General features: G+C 35.8%; 1 protein-coding gene across 2 annotated transcripts in view; it reads right to left on the bottom strand.

The window, feature by feature from the left end:
* DIAPH2 (diaphanous related formin 2) overlaps nucleotides 1–19,088 on the bottom strand; it is an 834,932-nt gene that overhangs the window by 201,218 nt on the left and 614,626 nt on the right. For both annotated transcript variants that reach the window (XM_063083053.1, XM_063083052.1), the window contains one exon: nucleotides 5,507–5,671. In XM_063083053.1, coding sequence (XP_062939123.1) covers nucleotides 5,507–5,671 — 165 coding nt within the window. The remainder of the gene's footprint in view (nucleotides 1–5,506; nucleotides 5,672–19,088) is intronic.

Genomic DNA, 19,088 nt, shown 5'->3' with positions numbered 1-19,088 from the left:
AAGGCAAATTCCCTTTAAAAAATGAATAAATTTTTCTGTAGATTATCAATTTGGTCTTTTGAGTCTAAATGCAGATGCTCACTTTGGCTTTCCAGTTATAGTTTAGATTTAGACATGATTAAAGCCCTGTGTATTAGTCCGTTTCTGTTGCTTATAATGAAATACATGGAACTGGGTATTTTATAAAGAAAAACAAAATTTATTGCTTACAGTTTCAGAGGCTGGATGTCCAAATCCAGGGAACACAGCTGGTGAAGGTCATCTTTGGTGGTGACTTCAGTGACGACAGAGTATCACATTGCAAAAATGGCAGAGCAGAGAGAGCAGAGAGACAGACTCTCCTCTTCTTTTAAAGCCCTCAGAACTACACCCCTGACCACCATTTTTAATACATTCACTATGACATGGTACTACAATCCAATCACCTCTTCAAGGCTCCACCTTCCAATTACCATAATAGGATTTCCCACCCTCTTAACAGTCACAGTGGGGACTAAGTTTCTAACACATAAAACTTGGGGGACACAATTCAAGCTTCAGTGAGTTTTGGGGGGACATAATTCAATCCACTACACCCTGTAAAAGGGAAGATGTCTTAAGAGAGACAAAAGTTTCTCAAAATTAAATATCTCCCTAAGCCAACAGGGCTACATAGGGAGCTCTCAGACAAGTTTAGATTTTATTTTATTTTAAAAATATTTTTGGGGGTGGCTGGCTAGTACAAGGATCCCAGCATCACTCTCTAACAAGTGAGCTAACTGGCCAGCCCAAGTTTAGATTTTAGAAGAACAATTAGTTAAGATAGGTGGAACACCATCCCTAAGAATTAATGTAAGAATGACTTTGGATAACTCCCCACCTCATACCAATTACGAGAGCAATTAAAGCAGAATGACAATCACACATTGGCCTCTCAGCCTTCCTCTTGTTTTGACACTGCGCTTCTAAAGTTTCTCTCTGTTCTAAGACACTCAGGTCCTCTTAGGAACTTGCTGTTGTCTGGTTCTGCTGCTTCCACTTTCCAGACTTGATTTTTCCCAACCTGGGAGGAGAGTTTGCTCTAAGTGGCCCATTCGGAACCAGTCATAGACAGTCTGGCCTTTAAGTAACCACACTTCTCTTGACTTTGTAAACTGCTTTAATTCTTAAAAGCTCAGATTTACCTGAGGCCACAGGAAAATCATAAAATAATCTTACGTCAGGAAAGGCAATGTTATCTCGCTTGGTTTGTTCTGTTTCTAATATTACTCTGACTATAATGTGGTGAATGGATTAGAAGATAGAAATGGACAGGAGAAGTAGACACAGACACCAGTCAGGAGGTCACTGTTATAGTCCAGCTGAGAAATGGAGGAGGCCCAGACCTAAAATATTGTCAATGTGGCTTGGAGGGAAACAGATGGATGCAAAAGATATCTAGGAGGTAGAAGCAGCAAGACTGAACAATGGCATGAAATTCCATGATTACTTGATAACACTTAGCCTCCTAACAGTTAGCCATTTTAATGCTCATCTAAGAACTATTCCAAAGTCCATGATAAGCTTATGATATATTCATTTTTAAATGAACAATAGAACATACTTATTTTGTTGAGGGGAAATCTGCTAGCATGATTAATAGTAATGGTAACATTTTCTTTCTAAGTTCTGTCGATGAATCTAATAATCCTATGAAGCTTTATTCCTATATTTCTAGTATATGAGGTACAGAATGAGGACACGCACACAGCAAATATTTATTGAGTGCCTGAGTAACATATTGTTCTTTAAAAAAACAAAACAAAAACACACAGAAGCAGCAGGAAACTGACAGATTTAAAAGAGAAAAGAAGTATTTTCTATAATTTATTTGGAGCCATGAAAGTTATTGAAGTATAATACTTGCCTCGAACACTTTCCCAACAGCTGAAATTAATTTTTATGCCTAAGCAAGATACTGCATGGTGGTGAAACATATAAGGTTCACTGATTTTGAATAGAATATTCAAAATATTTCAAAAGAAAAAAAGACTTTGTGCAGTCAACTATTTGAACTAGGAGAATGACTGAAGCATAAAGAAAAATAAGCAAAAAAGATGTTTAGACATTGCATAAATATGGAATTTGATTTTCTTCCACAAAATATTCAACTTAAACATAGGGGTTATTAACAAATCTTGCCTATATTATATGCTGTTTTTTAAACTTCATGAAATTTCAGAGAAACTAACTAGAAAGTCAGTCTTAATTCTGAATTTAGAAATGTTTCCAATTACATGTGTCTCCATACCAATATATAGTACATTCCTCATTAGCTGACTAATATATAATATGAGTGATATTAATAATTACTAGAGTAGCATCCCATAGAGATTGCCCAATTCTGCTTTAATTCATCAGAATGTGATTATTTTGAAAAAGATCTTCATCCATAATGTCAACTCCTTTTGTTTATTTCCGTTTTTCCCATCCTTTAGAGGATACCTCTCTGAGGAAGAGTTTTTGGTATGTGCATTTTGTTTATGCTACACATGCCAAATAGATCTCCCAAGATGAAACTCTGAGCTCATTTAGAAGTAAATTTTGTTAGAACATGAATCAGAACTCTTATTTTCTTCTCAGCACTATTGGTATTTTATTGCTTCCATCTATAGTCCAATATGCTTTTAGCACTAAGAACTCTGAGGCCAAACACACAAAGCACTAAGAAAATGGGAACTCCTGGCGATTAGAATTTTTGTCTCTTTCAGGGTTTTCCCCTCCCCTGGGAGGGTGAAATCACTTTAAGCTCACTATGAAACAGGAACATGGTGAGCACAAATGATTGACTGAAGGTGGTGATGTTGATTTAGGAGTCTTCGGCTTATAGGTCAGGTGTAAAACCCTTAAACCTGCTTGTCAAAGTCTGTTTGTCAAACTCCTGTGGATTTCTCCAGACTCTGCCCAAATGTCATTTTCTCTACGAAGGCTTCTCTGGCCAGCGCAGGCAGAGTTAGGCAGCTCCTCCTTTGCTTTATTATCGTGCCTTAACATATCCCTATACAAAATATAACACATTTATTTTTCTGTCTCTCTCCACTCATGGGTAGAGAGAGACTTTTCTCTTCCTTTTATTTCTGGACCAGATCATTACCAAAATCAAATTGGTTCTCAATAAATAATTGAAGGATGGTTAGGGAATGGCTATTAATACTCAACATCTGCATAGCATAGGTTACAAGATCTTTTCCCACAGTGGAGAGGAAGATATGACAGGAATTATCACCCATATTTTATAGATGAGGAAACCAATGTCCAGAGAGGTTTACATGACCAATCCGAGTTCAAAACAGCTAATAAGTTGCACACCTAGTTCTCAAACCAGCAAGTTAATAAAAATGTGTAGATAAAAGTGGTAGCGGTAATGTTATGTAAGGCAAAGATGGCAATGGCTGGCCAGGACTGCATTAGGTAAGTATTTCAGAATGGTTGACACATTGTAGGATCTGGTTACTTATTTTGAAATTCAATCTTAACAGGTTTTCAAGAAGTTAATTTAAATGCACATGAAACTGAACATAAGAATGTCAAATTATTTACAATGAGAACAGTTTGTTATAAATTCTTTCTCTGTACTCAAGCTATATGTGCAGTGAAATCAGGAGAGAGAAAAAGACATAAAATATATCTTATATATGTAATACATAGGACTCTGCTATCTCTGAAATTCTGACCATGACTCATAGACTACTAAAGGTATAAGTTCTTAGAGATCAGTACTCTAACCATTTCATTTTACCAAAATAAAAATAAAAAATAAATGGATAGCTAGAAAGGATAAATGACTTACGTAAAGTCATACAGATTATTAGTGTCAGTACCAGGACACAGAAAAAGATCTTCTGCACAATAATATCCTTACATTTTTTTTAATAAGTTATGATTGAGAAGTAATACAAGTAGAGTTCTTAGTAAGCCTTCTAAGCACCTCGCTAATATGACTACGCATAGGCTGTAACACAGGGATTATCCTTAAAAGAATGCTGCAACACAGGAGAAGTGCATCATCTGCTATTCTGTGTCTGTGGGAGGTAAGGGGGCATATAATGTGACAGACAGCATTTTAGGATCCAATCTGTGTTTTTTAAAAAAGGTACTTTTTAATGGAAATTGACAACATTATTTATATTTTTTAAGCTCCATTCGCGCATAGCTATTATTGTTACAAAAATTATTTATTGGATTTATCATTTCACTATATTTTCTGGCCCCCATTCCTTTTTAACATACTTTTTTTTCCCTTTTTGAAAATAATCCAAGTAGAGACAACCTGGGTGTTTATGTGGTGATATTGTATTTACAGCCTTTAAGTTTTGAAAATGATTTAAACACTTCCTCTTAGCTCTCTTCTCATTGCCAGTAGAACACATTCTACTAGCTGTTGGCCAGTAAAAAAGTGAAATATGTGTCTTTATGAAGGGTCAAAGACCAAAATCAGCTAACATTCACAGCAAAAAAGAAGACAAATGTTCATACTGATGAAAATTTTGGGTTTAGCTTCTATTATCCAAGCTACTTAACTGTTGAGGTGTTCTCTGACTTATGTGCCCCAGGTTAGCAGATGAAAACAATATGGTTTCCACGAGCATATCTGTATCTCACAGGCTGTGCAAGTCACACCAAAATCAAATGATTTCATGGGGCAACACCACTGATGAAGAGAGGGAGACTTATTTAACAAATAACTGCTTTAGGGATAAAAACACACCTCAAATTGCAATGAACTCATTTGCTAACTGATATTCCTGCTGGGGCTAATCACTAGAACTCCTTCTAACAAATCTATGAACCTTTACCTGTTTGATATCAATTATTGTGCGTATCTTTCTATTACTATCATAATCAGAGTCTGTGCTCTTTCTTCTACCCTTTCGTTAGATGCAGAAGAGATGTATTTCCACCGCATATATACAGCAATGCTTTTGCTTCCTTCTAGCACCACAACCTGCATACTAATCACCCACACCCAATTACTGCTAATATTTACTGTTATCTCCAAGGGTTACAATATTAAAAAAGAGTCCACATTCTGAAGGAAACTTTAGGTATTCAAAGTCATTTACACAGTCCAATTCAAAATCAGTTTCTCATTTAGGCTATGAAGGAAACTTGTTCATTAATCACAGCATTTTAATGTATTAAGTGAAAGATGATTTTAGATATTAATTTTTAAACTAGGTGAAATTATAATAATTATGCTATATAGAAATCAGGGCCATTTAAGTACCAATTCATTCATTTTCCATAAAATTTCAGTTGACTATTTCTCATGTATACCTAAAGTTGAAGATAATTCATTTAGATCCCCATTATACGTTAAGCCAGCCAACAATTTTAATCCATTTCACAGGTATAAAATATCTGTCAATTCCTGTTAAAGGACTATAACATGAAATCAATATAGTCAATAGATACATAAAATGCCAATGGAAGAAGTTTAAAAATAAAAGCAACAGGCCCTGCAATGCTTTTAAGATGTATTACTTACCAAAAACAAAGTTCGGAAGTTGCTGAGATCACCAAAAAATTCTTCTATGCTCACTGTCTTTGAGTCAAAAATGAAGTATTCTCCAAGATTCTCATACAGCTTTACCATGTTGTTGTGCATGGTGAACAGTTTTTCATATTGGTCTCTGGCACTCTTTGTAAAGCTGTAGCTTTGTGTTAAGGAACATGATCCAATAGAACCTCAAAAGTAATCATTAGACGTTAAGATTGAATTAAACCATCACTTCTGTAAATACACTGATAATACACAAACATTTGCATATTAGTTTACTATGGCTGCCTTGATAAAATACCACAGACTGGATGGCTTAAACAACACAAATTTATTTTCTCACAGTTCTGAGGCTGGAAGTTTAAGGTCAAGGTGTCAGCAGGTTTGATTTCTTCTGAGGCCTTGACTTGCAGACGGCCACCTTCTTGCTGTGTCCTCACATGGTGGTACCTCTATGTTGCTGGCATCCTAATGACCTCTTCCTATAAGGACACCAGTCAGATTGGATTGGGGTCTACCCTAACAAACCCCTTTTAAATTAATTTTCTCTTTAAAGGGTCTATCTCCAAATACAGTCACATTCTGAGGTATTGGGTGGTTAGGACTTCAACATATGAATTTTGGGAGGCATACGATTCAGTCCGTAACAACTTTCTAGAGTCATTATATTGGTTAGGGAGTTTTTAAAATCTTTAAATTAGGCAGAACTATTTAATGCATAACCATGTGAAACATGTTTGTTAGAACACGTTTGCCAAATAAAAGCACATAGTTATAAATGCCAGAAAACTGCCTCATATCTTTTCATGAATGAGGTATGGTAGAAACAAACGGCAACAAAAAACTTACAGAAAAAACTATATATACATATACATACACACACACACACACGCACACACACATATATATATACTTTGAATAATATTCTCTAGAAAATTAAGTAGAAGCTATTATCTCCTGGAATTAATTATACCACTGTCTTACAAAAACTTTAACAAATAAGTAATAATGATAACAACAATAATAATAATCACTATCAAATCATAAAATGAACCAAATATATAAATGTGCCCTATTAAAGATATCTCACTGTATATAAATTTTTACTCACAGAAAGAAATTATAATATTTTTTCCTGATAATTAAGATATAGAAAAATGACTTAGAAATATAAAAATACAAATAAGTCAACTGAGAAGCAAATATTGTGAACACTTTGGAGCATTTCCTTCTGGTCTTTTTTCTATGGTTAATAACCTTTCATTGTTAATTGATAAGAATGTTTCAGAGAAAGGTAAGCACACTAACCATGAGAAATACGACAAACAAACATTTTAAAATTAGAGTTAATCCATTAAAAATCAATAATGATCATAGAAATAAAATTTCTTTAAATGGAAAATTAATAGACTCGAAATTGTAAAAGAAGGATAATAGCATAGATTGGGGCATACTACTTCAAGATTCACTACAGTGTATTAATATTTTGTGGTGATATTACTTAATCAGGTACTGATAACTGTTCCCCAAAATACTTGATTTTATAAGGTTTCCTGAATTTTTCAGTTTGCTTTACTATAAGCTGGGGCCAAATTTTTTTTCCATGGGAACACAGCTCTAGTTTTACAATGGAAGTCAATAGGGAAATCAGACTATTTCTTGGAAATTACTTTGCAGCTGACACTTATGGAATACATCATGATTTCAAAAGTGGAATGCCCCCATCAATATTCTTTTTTATGCTACTTAAGTATTAGTATTCACATTAGCAACACAACAACTCCTTCCTTGCTAGCAAGTGACATTAAATCTTTCAACCCTCAAGTCCATTTTGATGTCAACAGACCTGAAATAATTAATACATTTCTAACAGACTCTACTTTCTTTTTACTAACAAAAAAGTACATAATACTTCATATACGTTCTGATTTTACCTTTGAGACTTCCACCCTAGATTTTTTTGATTTTTAAGAAAACATGAAACATCCTGTTTAAATTTAGCAGAAATAAGACAATACTCCTCATTTCTTAGCACAGAATAAAAGTGAGATTTTTGTTTTCTACCCTCTCTTCTCTAAATAAAATAGACTCATGCCAGGGACTTGCTAGGCAGAAACACTTTGCAAAGGTCACTTACTTGTAATCTATTTGTAATGCAAATTAAACTGTTTATATATTTCAGAAAGCTCAACATCTGTACAACACAGAGAAAAAGCCAAAGATAACAAAAAAGACAAAATTTGTATGTTTCCCATTTATCATAACACAATTTTTCACCAGCTAACTAAACATGTCCATGTAGTGATACACAATTCCATAAATTTGTTCTTATAGAACAAAAACTGATTTCAGAAATTCTGTCTGTGTAGCAAAGTGAGAAAATTTGAAAAATTCTGGGAATGGTTTATCTTCAAAATAACAAATGGAAAGCAGCCCAATCTCTAAATCCTTCACTTATCTTCAAAGCAGTTACTTTGTAAAGGGATGGATGGCATGAGTCAGCACTGAAATAGTTCACAATTGCAACCATGTCACCAAATCCTACATGGGACTGCAGATAAAAAAACAAACAAACAAACAAAAAACTGGTAACATCATTCCATTTCATCCCTTTATTTCATTTAGAAATTTTTAATTTTATTTTATGAGCAGCCACTAAATACAAGATACTGGTTGGCACTATGCTAAGCATTATGATTGATACAATGATCATTAAAGCCTTACTCTCCACCCTGAAGAAGTTTATAACCGATAGTACAAATAATTCTACCATCATCAATTTACATTTGTATAGGATTTTGCCATTTACAATGTAATTTTCCTTCCATTATGTCCCATACCCTTTATAACTACCTTTTCAAAAAGGCAGAGAAAGACTACTATTCAAATTTCAGAGTTGTGGACGCTAGATAAAAAGTACTCATCCATCTAAGGTTAGAATGTAGAAATTCTGATAGTCCCTGGCCTGATACCTAGCTCTTTTCATATAGTAGAAGTGTATTATTTACAATGACAATGACCTTCATGTTGCCAAATCCAACATTCACCCCTTTGTTCTCCTTTTGATGCCTCAGCAGCATCGGACACATTTGGCCACTTCTCTTAGTTTCTGTGACACACACCTTCAAGCCTAAAGATTTTTCTATTACCTCCTCTCCTTCTCTGGCAACTTCTATAAAATATACCCTGAGAGCTTGGTCCTGAGCCCTCTATCTATATTCAGTCTAGTTGATCTCAGCAATTCACATGGCTTTATTTTTGTTTTTGTTTTTGGCAGCTAAACAGTTTGGAGATCCGAACCCTGGTCCTTGGTGTTATAACACCGTGTTCTAACCAACTCACCTAACTGGCCAGCCCCATATGACTTTAAATACCATCTATATTGATGACTCTCTAATTTATATATCTAACCCCAATCTGTCCCCTGAGGTACAAACTTCTATAATCAACTGCCTACTTGTCATCTCTACTTGAATGATTTTTTTTTTTTTTTAATGGCTGTGATCTCAAATGTAAATCCCTTCCTGAAAACCCTCTAATAGCTTTCCACTACACTTGGAATAAAATCTAAACTCCCTCCCATGGTTTGTAAGTCTTTACATGATCTGTTCTCTACCCACTTCTGCAACCTAATCTCATGCCATTCTCCCTCTTAAGTACTATGCCTAGGCACATTAACCTTCTTTCTGTTCCTTGGATATGCCAAGGTCATACAATTCAGAGCCTCTGTACTTGCTGTTCTCCCTGCCTACAATGTTTCTTTTCCATCAGGTCATTCAATCTCAGCTCTAATGTCACCTCCTCAGAGAGGCTCTCCCCAACTATCTAATCTAAAATATCCACCACCATTACTATTACTATGGCCTATTTCATTTCATTCTGAGAACTCAATCACTATTTGACATTATATCTTTTGTTTATTTTATTTACCTGTTTATTGCCCACCTTTCCCCACTGAAAAATATGGTCCATGAGAGTAGACCTTGTCTGTCTTGTTGACCACTGACTCATCAGCATCTAGAACAGTGCCTGGTACACAGTAGAAACAGTAGCAATAACAAAAGAATGAAAATCAACAATAAGAAAGGTTATACCTAACCTTTATTATTATTATTTACTCTGTATGGAGCACTGTGGAATACTTCCCACAGATTAACTCATTTAATCCTCACAACAGCTTACTGAGGTAAAAAAATTGCCCAAAGTCACACAACTGGTAAGGCACAGAAATGGAAATAAACTGCGAATGGCTCCAGAATCCACATTCTTAACCACTATGTTATACAGTTTCTTAACAAATATTTGTTAAAGGAGTGGAGCCTTATTACAACACTGCATTGGTGGATGGGTCATGCATGGGGCTGACTTGCATACTTAAAAAACTAAAACCCCTTTTATGAATCTTAAGGTAAACCAATTTCACAGCAAATCTTATTTATTGAGAATTTTTGTGGTAATATTTCAGTGTTATTTGAGAACAAATTTTAATCCCCTCGTATGTTTTCATTAGTATTGACATTTTAAATGCATTTTAATAGCAAGGCAGGCTTCAATTATGCCAACTTTATTTTAAAGCTATATACATAATAGTGAATATATTTATCAATCAAATGACATTTAGCTTAAATTAAGTTTGTATATTTAGACCTGGGTATTGCCCTAGTAGAAACTTTAGTAGATGTAATGGTTAATTTTATGTGTCACTTGACTTGGTTAAGAGATGCCCAGATAGCTGGTAAAACATTATTTCTGGGTGTGTCTGTGAGGGTGTTTCTGGAAAAGACTTGCATTTGAATCAGTAGACTGAGTGAAGACCATCACCTTTACCAGTGTGGGTGGGCATCATCCAATCCCTTTAGGGCCAGACAGAACAAAAAGGTAGAGGAAGGGTGAATTCTCTCTCTATTCCAGAAAAGGGACATCCATCTTCTCCTGCCCTGGGACATCAGTGCTCCTGGTTTTTGGGCCTTCAGGCTTAGACTGGGACTTACCATCATCCCCCCAGTTCTTGGGCCTTCAGACTGAGATTGGGACTTACACCATTGGCTCCCCTGGTTCTCAAGCCATTGGACTTGGACTGGAACTACACCACCAGCTTTCTTGGTCCTCCAGCTTGCAGATAGCAGATGGTGGGACTTTTCAGACTCCATAATTGTGTGAGCCAATTACCATAATAAATCTCCTCATATATATATATCTCGTTTTGATTCTGTTTCTCTGGGGAATCCTAGTATAGGAGATAAAATTTAAAACTGGGAATTTTAGTGATCTCCCATATTAGAAAACAGAAATTAGGAATACACTTTTAAGGAAATAAGTCTTAAATGTAGGCAGTGGGGTGCCTGATGAAGAAATAATTTAGTACATTAATGCATTTTATGAAAGGTTATTTGTTGGCTCACAGGCAAGTTTGATTCTAGAAACTGAATGCCATTTTCTTGTTGTGGAGATACAAGGTATCCTTATAGCTACCTGTAGATATCTGTTCTACTTATAAACTAGGTATACCTTTTTTTTTTTTTTTGGCGGCTGGCTGGTATGGGGATCCAAACCCTTGACCTTGATGTTATAACACAAAGCCCTTACCAAATGAGCTAACCGGCCAACCCTTAAAGTGGGTATATCTGCAACTAGACTGTCTATGAAGAAAGAAAAGAAAGGTTGTTTCATCGGTGAAGATTTGAACTGGACTGTTGTTACTCCTTCCTTGAGTGTCGACCCGAACAGCCCTGGCCTCATTCCTTTTGGTGGGCGAGCGAATGGCCCGGATTCCTCTTTCTCTCCGGTCCCCTATGGAAGGAGATGGGGGAAGAGAGCCATGAAGAGAGGTGAGCACAGCCGCTGGCCCCAACCAGCCCAGTTTAAAGGACACTCAGACGCAGCGGGGGTTCTGTCGAGCAGTTCCGTTTATTATCACACAAGCACTTGCTTTTAAAGGCAAATGGGGAGGGGAGGTTTTAACATAATCCTATCAGCTTAAAGGTCAAGAGCATGCATCCTGTCTCAATGCCTAGCTATTGCAATCAAGCAGTGTTCACGAGCGCGGAAGTGTGTATTTGGCCAATAAGGGCTAAGGCAAGGTTCCCGCAGACACTCCCACCCTACTTCCTCCTGGCACCGTCTTAGGCTGCCACGTTAATACGCCCTTGTGGGCCCATAATGGCGCCACTTATACTGTCACTTAAGGTGGCGTTAGTTTTTAAGGCCCGACACTTGAGATGAAGACTGAACATAACCAGGACTTCAGAAAATGTGTTGTAGACTATTGCGATTGACTTGGCTAGGCCAGGCAGCCTGCCCTCAGCTATGTTTTGAGACCACTGAGGGAGAAGCCCATGGCCATGTATAGGGTGAAATGGAAAGGCTGGTTATGAATACACTGTATAACTAATACTAGAACCTCTCCTGATACAGTTCCCTGAGGAACTACTGAAGAGAATGGTACGAGTAGCAGCAAAAGGGTATTTGCTCCTGAACAGCCAGATTTCCTGGCTTTTGGGGCCACAGGAGATAGTGACAACAGCATCAAAGAAAAGGGCACTTTGGGGAGATGATTAGACTATCCTGGGATCAAAATGTACAGTGACCTCTTCCCATTTGCTTAAGCAACCTTGTAAGTCCTTGAAATATTTAGAGAGAAGAATCCTGGGAAAACAATGGACTTTCCAAGATGAGGGTAATCCACAGTAATCTATATCCTAAAATAGATATAACCTAGGGGGTGGTAAAGTAGAGCATATCTAATACATATAAACATCAAATATGAAGGGAAGAGAAGCAACTCAGAGCAATTTTTCTTTTACTAGTTCCCTTTCAAATTCCTTGTTTAAAGGCATATATTGCTGGTTTTTCAAGCTTGGAAGTTATTCAAGATAACTGTGAACTAAAGTCACATCATATTCTCCCTAACAGAAGTGTTCTTTGCAGGGTTTATGAACTAAAATGTGTGCAGCATTTTAAAACACTAGCAGGTAAAATACTAACTTTTTGAAAGTATTATTAATTTGACCAATTGGTCTGAATCGTGAATCTGGAAAGTTAATTTATAAAATATTTCATAATTCCCACAAAGCATTTTATATTAGCTCATTTGAAAATCTGACCTAGGGAAGCAGTGATCACAATTACTTGGGTATTTACAAACTATGTAGAATTGTCTAAAGCTTTTATCATCTATGTTTTTCTGTGACTATACACAAATCTACAGATTATATTCTTTAGTAATATGGTTAACAGTATGGACTTAAAATTCAGCCTGAAATAGCTATAATTCCTCCATAGGCTTCTACCCAAATAGAAAGTAAATTGCTTTCTTTACACATTTATGTACACTTTTTACTGTTTTTGACTATTTTAGGTACCTATACCTACCTGTCCATAAACTGGTTGAAGGTAGGTGTTGTAAACCTTGCCCTCTAGCTGGTAAAATAGCATTACTTCATCAAATACTAGGCAGAGAAAACTGCTTATCATTTTACTTAATTTTGATGTGAACAGTAATTGTTACCACAGAAAACTTGTTCCATTAGAACTGGAATAAGCAGTAGCAGAGCACTGAGGATGAAGGAGTTTATGTATCTCACAGCTAACTGAGTCAAATCAGTTCTTAGAATTTCGAATTTTCATAGGTAATACATTAGTTACTTAAAATTTTAATAAAAAACTTTGAAATATTAAATATCATTACTGCTGGATTGTTGAAGAACATGGAAAAATCAACTTGAGATCCACTTAACCTTTACACAAGCTCTAGTTAGCAACATGGCATAATTACGCATTTAAATAAAAGGAAGTCACAAATATACAATCTACTGAAAAATACAGACAACATTTCCACTTTCCATAACCTGTCAGAAAAGATTCCACTAAATGCTAAAAACAAAGTGTGAGTTTTCCATTTGACTTGAATAATTTTTAGTCAGAAATGAGCATTTCAAAGAAATATCTTTAAAAAATAATATTAAGGCATAATTAAAGTAGCAGAAATTTACTTACAAACCACACAGTATGTGATAAATATGCATTAACAAATATTTAACAATGTGAAACACTAACAAGAACAATATGTAATGGATACATTAATTTTCATTTGGGTTTAACTTACTACTTTTAGAAAGTTCAGGATATAGACAAAAATTCTTTTAAAAATCAGATTATAAAAATGAGGCATAGGACATTTAAATAATATAACAAAGACAGCATAGTCAATGGTAGGAATTTTGAACCAAAGTGGCTAGTTCTTAACATGTAGGAGACAATCATGCCACTGTAGAGCTGAAAATATTTTGTAATGACCCCACTTTTCCACAGATGGCCTGAGTCAGCTGGATAAAGAATATGCTTCTAAATCAACCTCCAGTTAAAGACACAAATTTGATGGTTATTATAGAGAGGTAAAAAGTATATTCAGCACTCCTACTTTTCTCTACCCTCTCTTCATTCCCTCCCTCGTGTCTTTTGTCTTTCTTTTACCCTTCCTTTGAAGATTCTGTCTTTGCATTCTTAGACACCCAAAAGAGTAATTTCTTCACTCATTTATTCAAACATACTGATTAAACACCTACTGTGTGCCAGGTATCTCTTAGGTGCTGATGACAGAGTAGTATTCAGACAAGGTCACTGCTTTCCAGAGAGATGGTGGTTTAGTGGGGAAAACACACATTAAACAAATAAATACAAAACGTTTTCAAATTTGCAAATTGAAAAACGTGATTGCAAAGCATAGGTTGTCACGAGAGTGCATATTTGGGAAAAGTGCATAACTTAGATTTGCAGGGGGCAGAGGTGGGGCATCAGTCTGGTAATGCCTCTTGAAGGATGAAACATTAAAATTGAAACCTGAATAGTAAGAGCCATGAGACGGAGCATTGGGGTAGGATGAGGGGAGACTTGCAATGATATTAAATATTCTAGGAACACTAAGAAGAGGAAAAAGGCCAATAGTGCTAGAGCCTATGGAGCAAGTGAAAGGGAGGAAGGAGACGGCTGCTGAGTAGGCAGGGACCAGATTCTACAGGTCTATTAAGCATTTAAAAAATTTTCCTGAGGAAAATATAAGCCACTGAAGAGTTTTAAAGAGGAAAGTGGTAGAATCAGACTTCCTTTGCTCAAAGGCATAAAAAAAATGCTACCTACATTAAAACACACACACACTAAAAACAACAACAAAAAGCTAGGACTAATGGAACATAGAATACTGTCCAAATGACAGTAAGCCAACTTGCTAGCTTCTAACTACTGATGAGAAGAGTATATTTTATATAACTGTCCAATTTAAGTATATTTGGTAAATTATCAACAATGTTGCATAGAATCAAAGGCAGTTGAAAAATAACAGGTGCTAGGCAATACATAACTACTAAGATTGGCATATAAATAGTTGCATTTAGAGTAACACGAGCATTATGATTATAAATTTTTAAGACTGATATGTATATTTTGGAATGTCAGTATTATCATTTGATATTCATAGTATGGATACACAGAAGTTAATTAGATCAAGTCCTACCTCCAGCTCTACCACACGTTCAGCTCTCAGCATCACTTATCATGGACCGATAACGTATAAGAAATCGCTAGGGATTAAGTAGAGAAAAAGAAAGTAAAGTGATAAGACATGGCTCTTAACCTTCACTGAACATATAAACTAGCGTTGGGAGACAGATAAATAACTGCAGAGCAGCAATAGCAGGAACTAAGGTTTACTGAACTAATGTTTATGAACCAGGCATTTGAACCAAATGCTTAATGAGGGTTGTCATCTTATTTAACCCTCCTAATGACCCTATGACTCATATATGCTATTATTAACTCCATTTTACACATGATGACATTAGCTTTAGGGAGGCCAACTGACTTTCTCAGTGCCATCTTGATAGTAAGTGGTAGATTCAGGATTTGATCCTGTGTACCCTTCCTCACACCCCACAATACAAAACTATGTGCCTAAACAAGCATGTCTAGCGCATAGTTTGCTCCTCTTGTTTAAAAAGAAAAGTGTGTGGTAAAATTGAATTCCTTTGTGGTAAACTTCCACAAAAGAATTCAAGAAAGATATGGGAACACATAGGAAGGAGGATTCGTGGGAAAAGTTTCAGAAAGAAGTAACTTTAGAGTTCCATCTTGAAGTGTAGAAAGGATTGTTCTATCCAGAGAGATGACACTCCAGGCAATGAGGTTAGCATGAGAAAAGGTGTCAATGTATCTGGTGTTATCAAGGAACTATTCTGGGATAAGGTAGTTTGGGCACACAGGGAGATATAGAGGGTGATAAGTCTGGCATTGGTTTTTATGCAGAAGAGTAACATGATCTTACCTGTTTTTAGAAACATAACTCTGGCAAGAACAGGAAGGATGGTTTGGAGACATGAGAGGTTGGATCTAGGGTGAGCAACAGCGCAACCTAGGAAGTTAACAGAGTAGTACAGCAAATGGAAAGCAAGGGATGGATATAAGAGATAGGAAGGAAGTAGAATCCATGGGACATGGTGACTGACTAGATATTAGCGGTTAGAGAGACAGCATTATAGAAGATGCCACTTGAGTCTTCCAGCCTGGGTGACACAAAATGTGCTTGTGTAAGTTTGTTTTTAAATAGAGATCGAGAGACAAGAGAGGCAGCACTATTTGGGGGGGAAGACAATAATGACAAGTTTTGGACACATGGAGCTTGAGACATCTGTGAAACACTGGGATGATAATATCTAATAGGCATTTGAAATACATGGGCTCCTTGGGAAAATGGAGATCAGCTGTGTGGCAGCAGTGAGACGTGCAAGGCCATAGCAAGTGGAGTAAAGGCAGAAGACGTCCGCTTATCTAATCAGATCTCAATGAGGATAACACTTTACCAACACTCCCTTAACATTTTCATTGGCTCAATGAACATTCCTTTAATCTGAATGTGCTTGGCCTTGATATGTTCCCCACAAAATATAGAATATTCAGGAAACATGCATCTAGCTAAGAGAGCAAAATATTAGATCCTACAGTCTGTGCTACCAGTTTCCAATGATCATAAAAGATCACTTTAGTACAAATGTCAATGAAGCAAAAGGTATAATCAGTGTGAATTTTGCCAAAGGGTAGGTCCCTGGGGAATCAAGTTTTATTGTTTAATAAATATCACTACAGACTCAAGAATAACTGTATACAACTATGAAATTAGTTAGAAATGGGGATACCAAGAATCTGAGGATCACTATGTTTCTCTTTATTATTGTGCGGTCTTTTTTTGTATGTGTGTGTGTGTTTTAACTTTTATGGCACCAGGTACTTCTGATATGTCTGCTGCTTTGAAATGAATGTCTAGATAGCTGGGTTTGATTATACCCTTTAATATAATTCTCTGGGCATTTTATTTTTCTACTTTTCCCATTTCATAATTTTTCTACATTTGTTTTCAAATGCCCTGTTTCAGGTTTGGGAATTATTATACTGAATTGTAGGTGGTTTCCAATCATGCTTTCTCAATCTAAGCAGCAGCTTCAAATTCAGCTGATATTGCTTTACCATTTCTTGTTTATCTTTCCTTACTTAACTAAAATTGCCAATGAGGTAAAGAAGTGGCAACAAAAAGGGAAAAGTCTTCCAAATCAAGTTTACCAATAAAGAACCAACTCTGCACATTCGAAAGACCTATGAACCGAGGCAAGAAATGTAACCCTTTTTTCGCATGGACAGGGTCATCTGTGGGATTCACTCCCCTCAGTTCAGCTGCAAAACAAAGCAACTGGTGTAGAAATTCTGTAAGGTTCCTTTCAGTGGCAAAATGCCAGATTCTATAAGTATTCAGGCGAAATGGAAGCACTAATATCTTGAGAAAAAGTGAATACTTTGATTTCTTTAATGGCAATATTTGAATATATTATTTAAGCTGGTTGCTTAATTTATGTAATCTTCCTATTCTAGATTGAAGGCAGTTGATGACAAATATATTTTGTGCACCTTTTGTATGTCCTGTGATATCTAAAACAGGGTTAAAGACCTTGTAAGTACATGGCAACCTCATTCTGAATTTAACTTACAGTAAACTATCTCTAAGACAGACATGTTACTCTAAAATAAAATAATGGCACTGAAATACAACTTTATATTTTCTAACCCAATTGCTTATTGAAGACTCTTATTTCTTTTCAGTCTGGACTGTTTGTCACCCCTGACATTAAACTTCCAACTCCTAATGTTCTCAGCTTTGAAGATCTATGTTCACTTATCAGAATCCATTCATACCACCATCTTACATAAATTTTCTTAGATGGTCATGTAACTGTAACTCTAATCCTGACCTCCTCACTTACTAAAACTTTTTGCATGGATGGAAACAAGTGCATTTCCGGATATAAAGGACTTTAATCCAATATCTCAATCATGGCAGTCAAACATTTCAGAATGTTTCCGTGCATTTATTCAGTATAGATAACAGCTATTCTGGCCCAACTCTGAGCCAGAGTTTCCAACAGGAAAATTTTATTTTTGCTACAAAAATTTCTTTTCAGACAAAGCTGGGCTTTGTACCATATTTCTTATGCTCTTCAGCAATTATTTATGCAATTCCTAAGGTTCCTTAACTATGTATGCATTTATGTGTGTGTACGTATGTATATATGTATGTATGTGTGTATATATACATATGTAAGAATTTATTAATTTTACTAGTGGGTCATTAGTGGATTCTGTGTTTTTCTAGCATCAATTTAACGTATATCTTAAATATGAAATTGCATTATTTAATTCTGAAAGACATTTTTAGATGTTTTATGTGGAAGAAGCTATTCAAATACGGTGGCATTACTTCCAAAGAACACATTCCTTTTCTCTTCTTTCATTTGTTGGAGAGATAAAAAAAAATGTGCCCTGTGAAAATTTTCTGCTTGAGGAAAACAAACAATAACAAAATAGCTTCAGTAGTGTTCAGTTTGTGACACGGATATAAACTAGGACTGCAAATCTATCTTTAATGTGTTTGCTGTCTCTAGGTGTTTCTGACATCTCAAAATATTACGTGATCTCAGGAACCATGTATGTTTCAATGTCAATGTGTTATTCAAAGCCAGCATTTGGACTCAAAGAAAAAAAAAAAAGGGAGGATCTTGAAGAGATATTTGCACTCCCATGTTGAGTGCGGTATTCTTCACAATAGCCAAGAGGCTGAAACAATCTATATGTCCCTCAGCGGATGAATGGATAAAGAAAATGTGGTATATTCATACAATGAGATATTATTTAGCCTTAAAAAAAGAGGAAATTTTGTCATATGTTACAATATGGATGGACCTTGAGGACATTATGATGAGTGAAATAAGCTCATCACAGAAAGACAAATACTGTATGATTCCACTTATATGAAGTATCAAAAGTAGTCAAACTCAGAAACAGAAAATAGAATGATGGTTGCCAGGGGCTGGGGGGAAGGAAAGTGGGGAGTTGCTGTTCAATGGGTATAGTCATGCAAGATGAAAAAGTTCTAGAGATGTATGGTACAACACTCTGTTTATAGTTAAACACTGTAGTGTACATTTAAAAATTTGTTAAGCGAGTAGACTTCATATTATGTGCTTTTTACCAAAAT

The sequence above is a fragment of the Cynocephalus volans genome, chromosome X (assembly GCF_027409185.1).
Source record: "Cynocephalus volans isolate mCynVol1 chromosome X, mCynVol1.pri, whole genome shotgun sequence".
NCBI lineage: Eukaryota > Metazoa > Chordata > Mammalia > Dermoptera > Cynocephalidae > Cynocephalus > Cynocephalus volans.
This window is presented reverse-complemented; position numbering and strand designations above follow the sequence as displayed.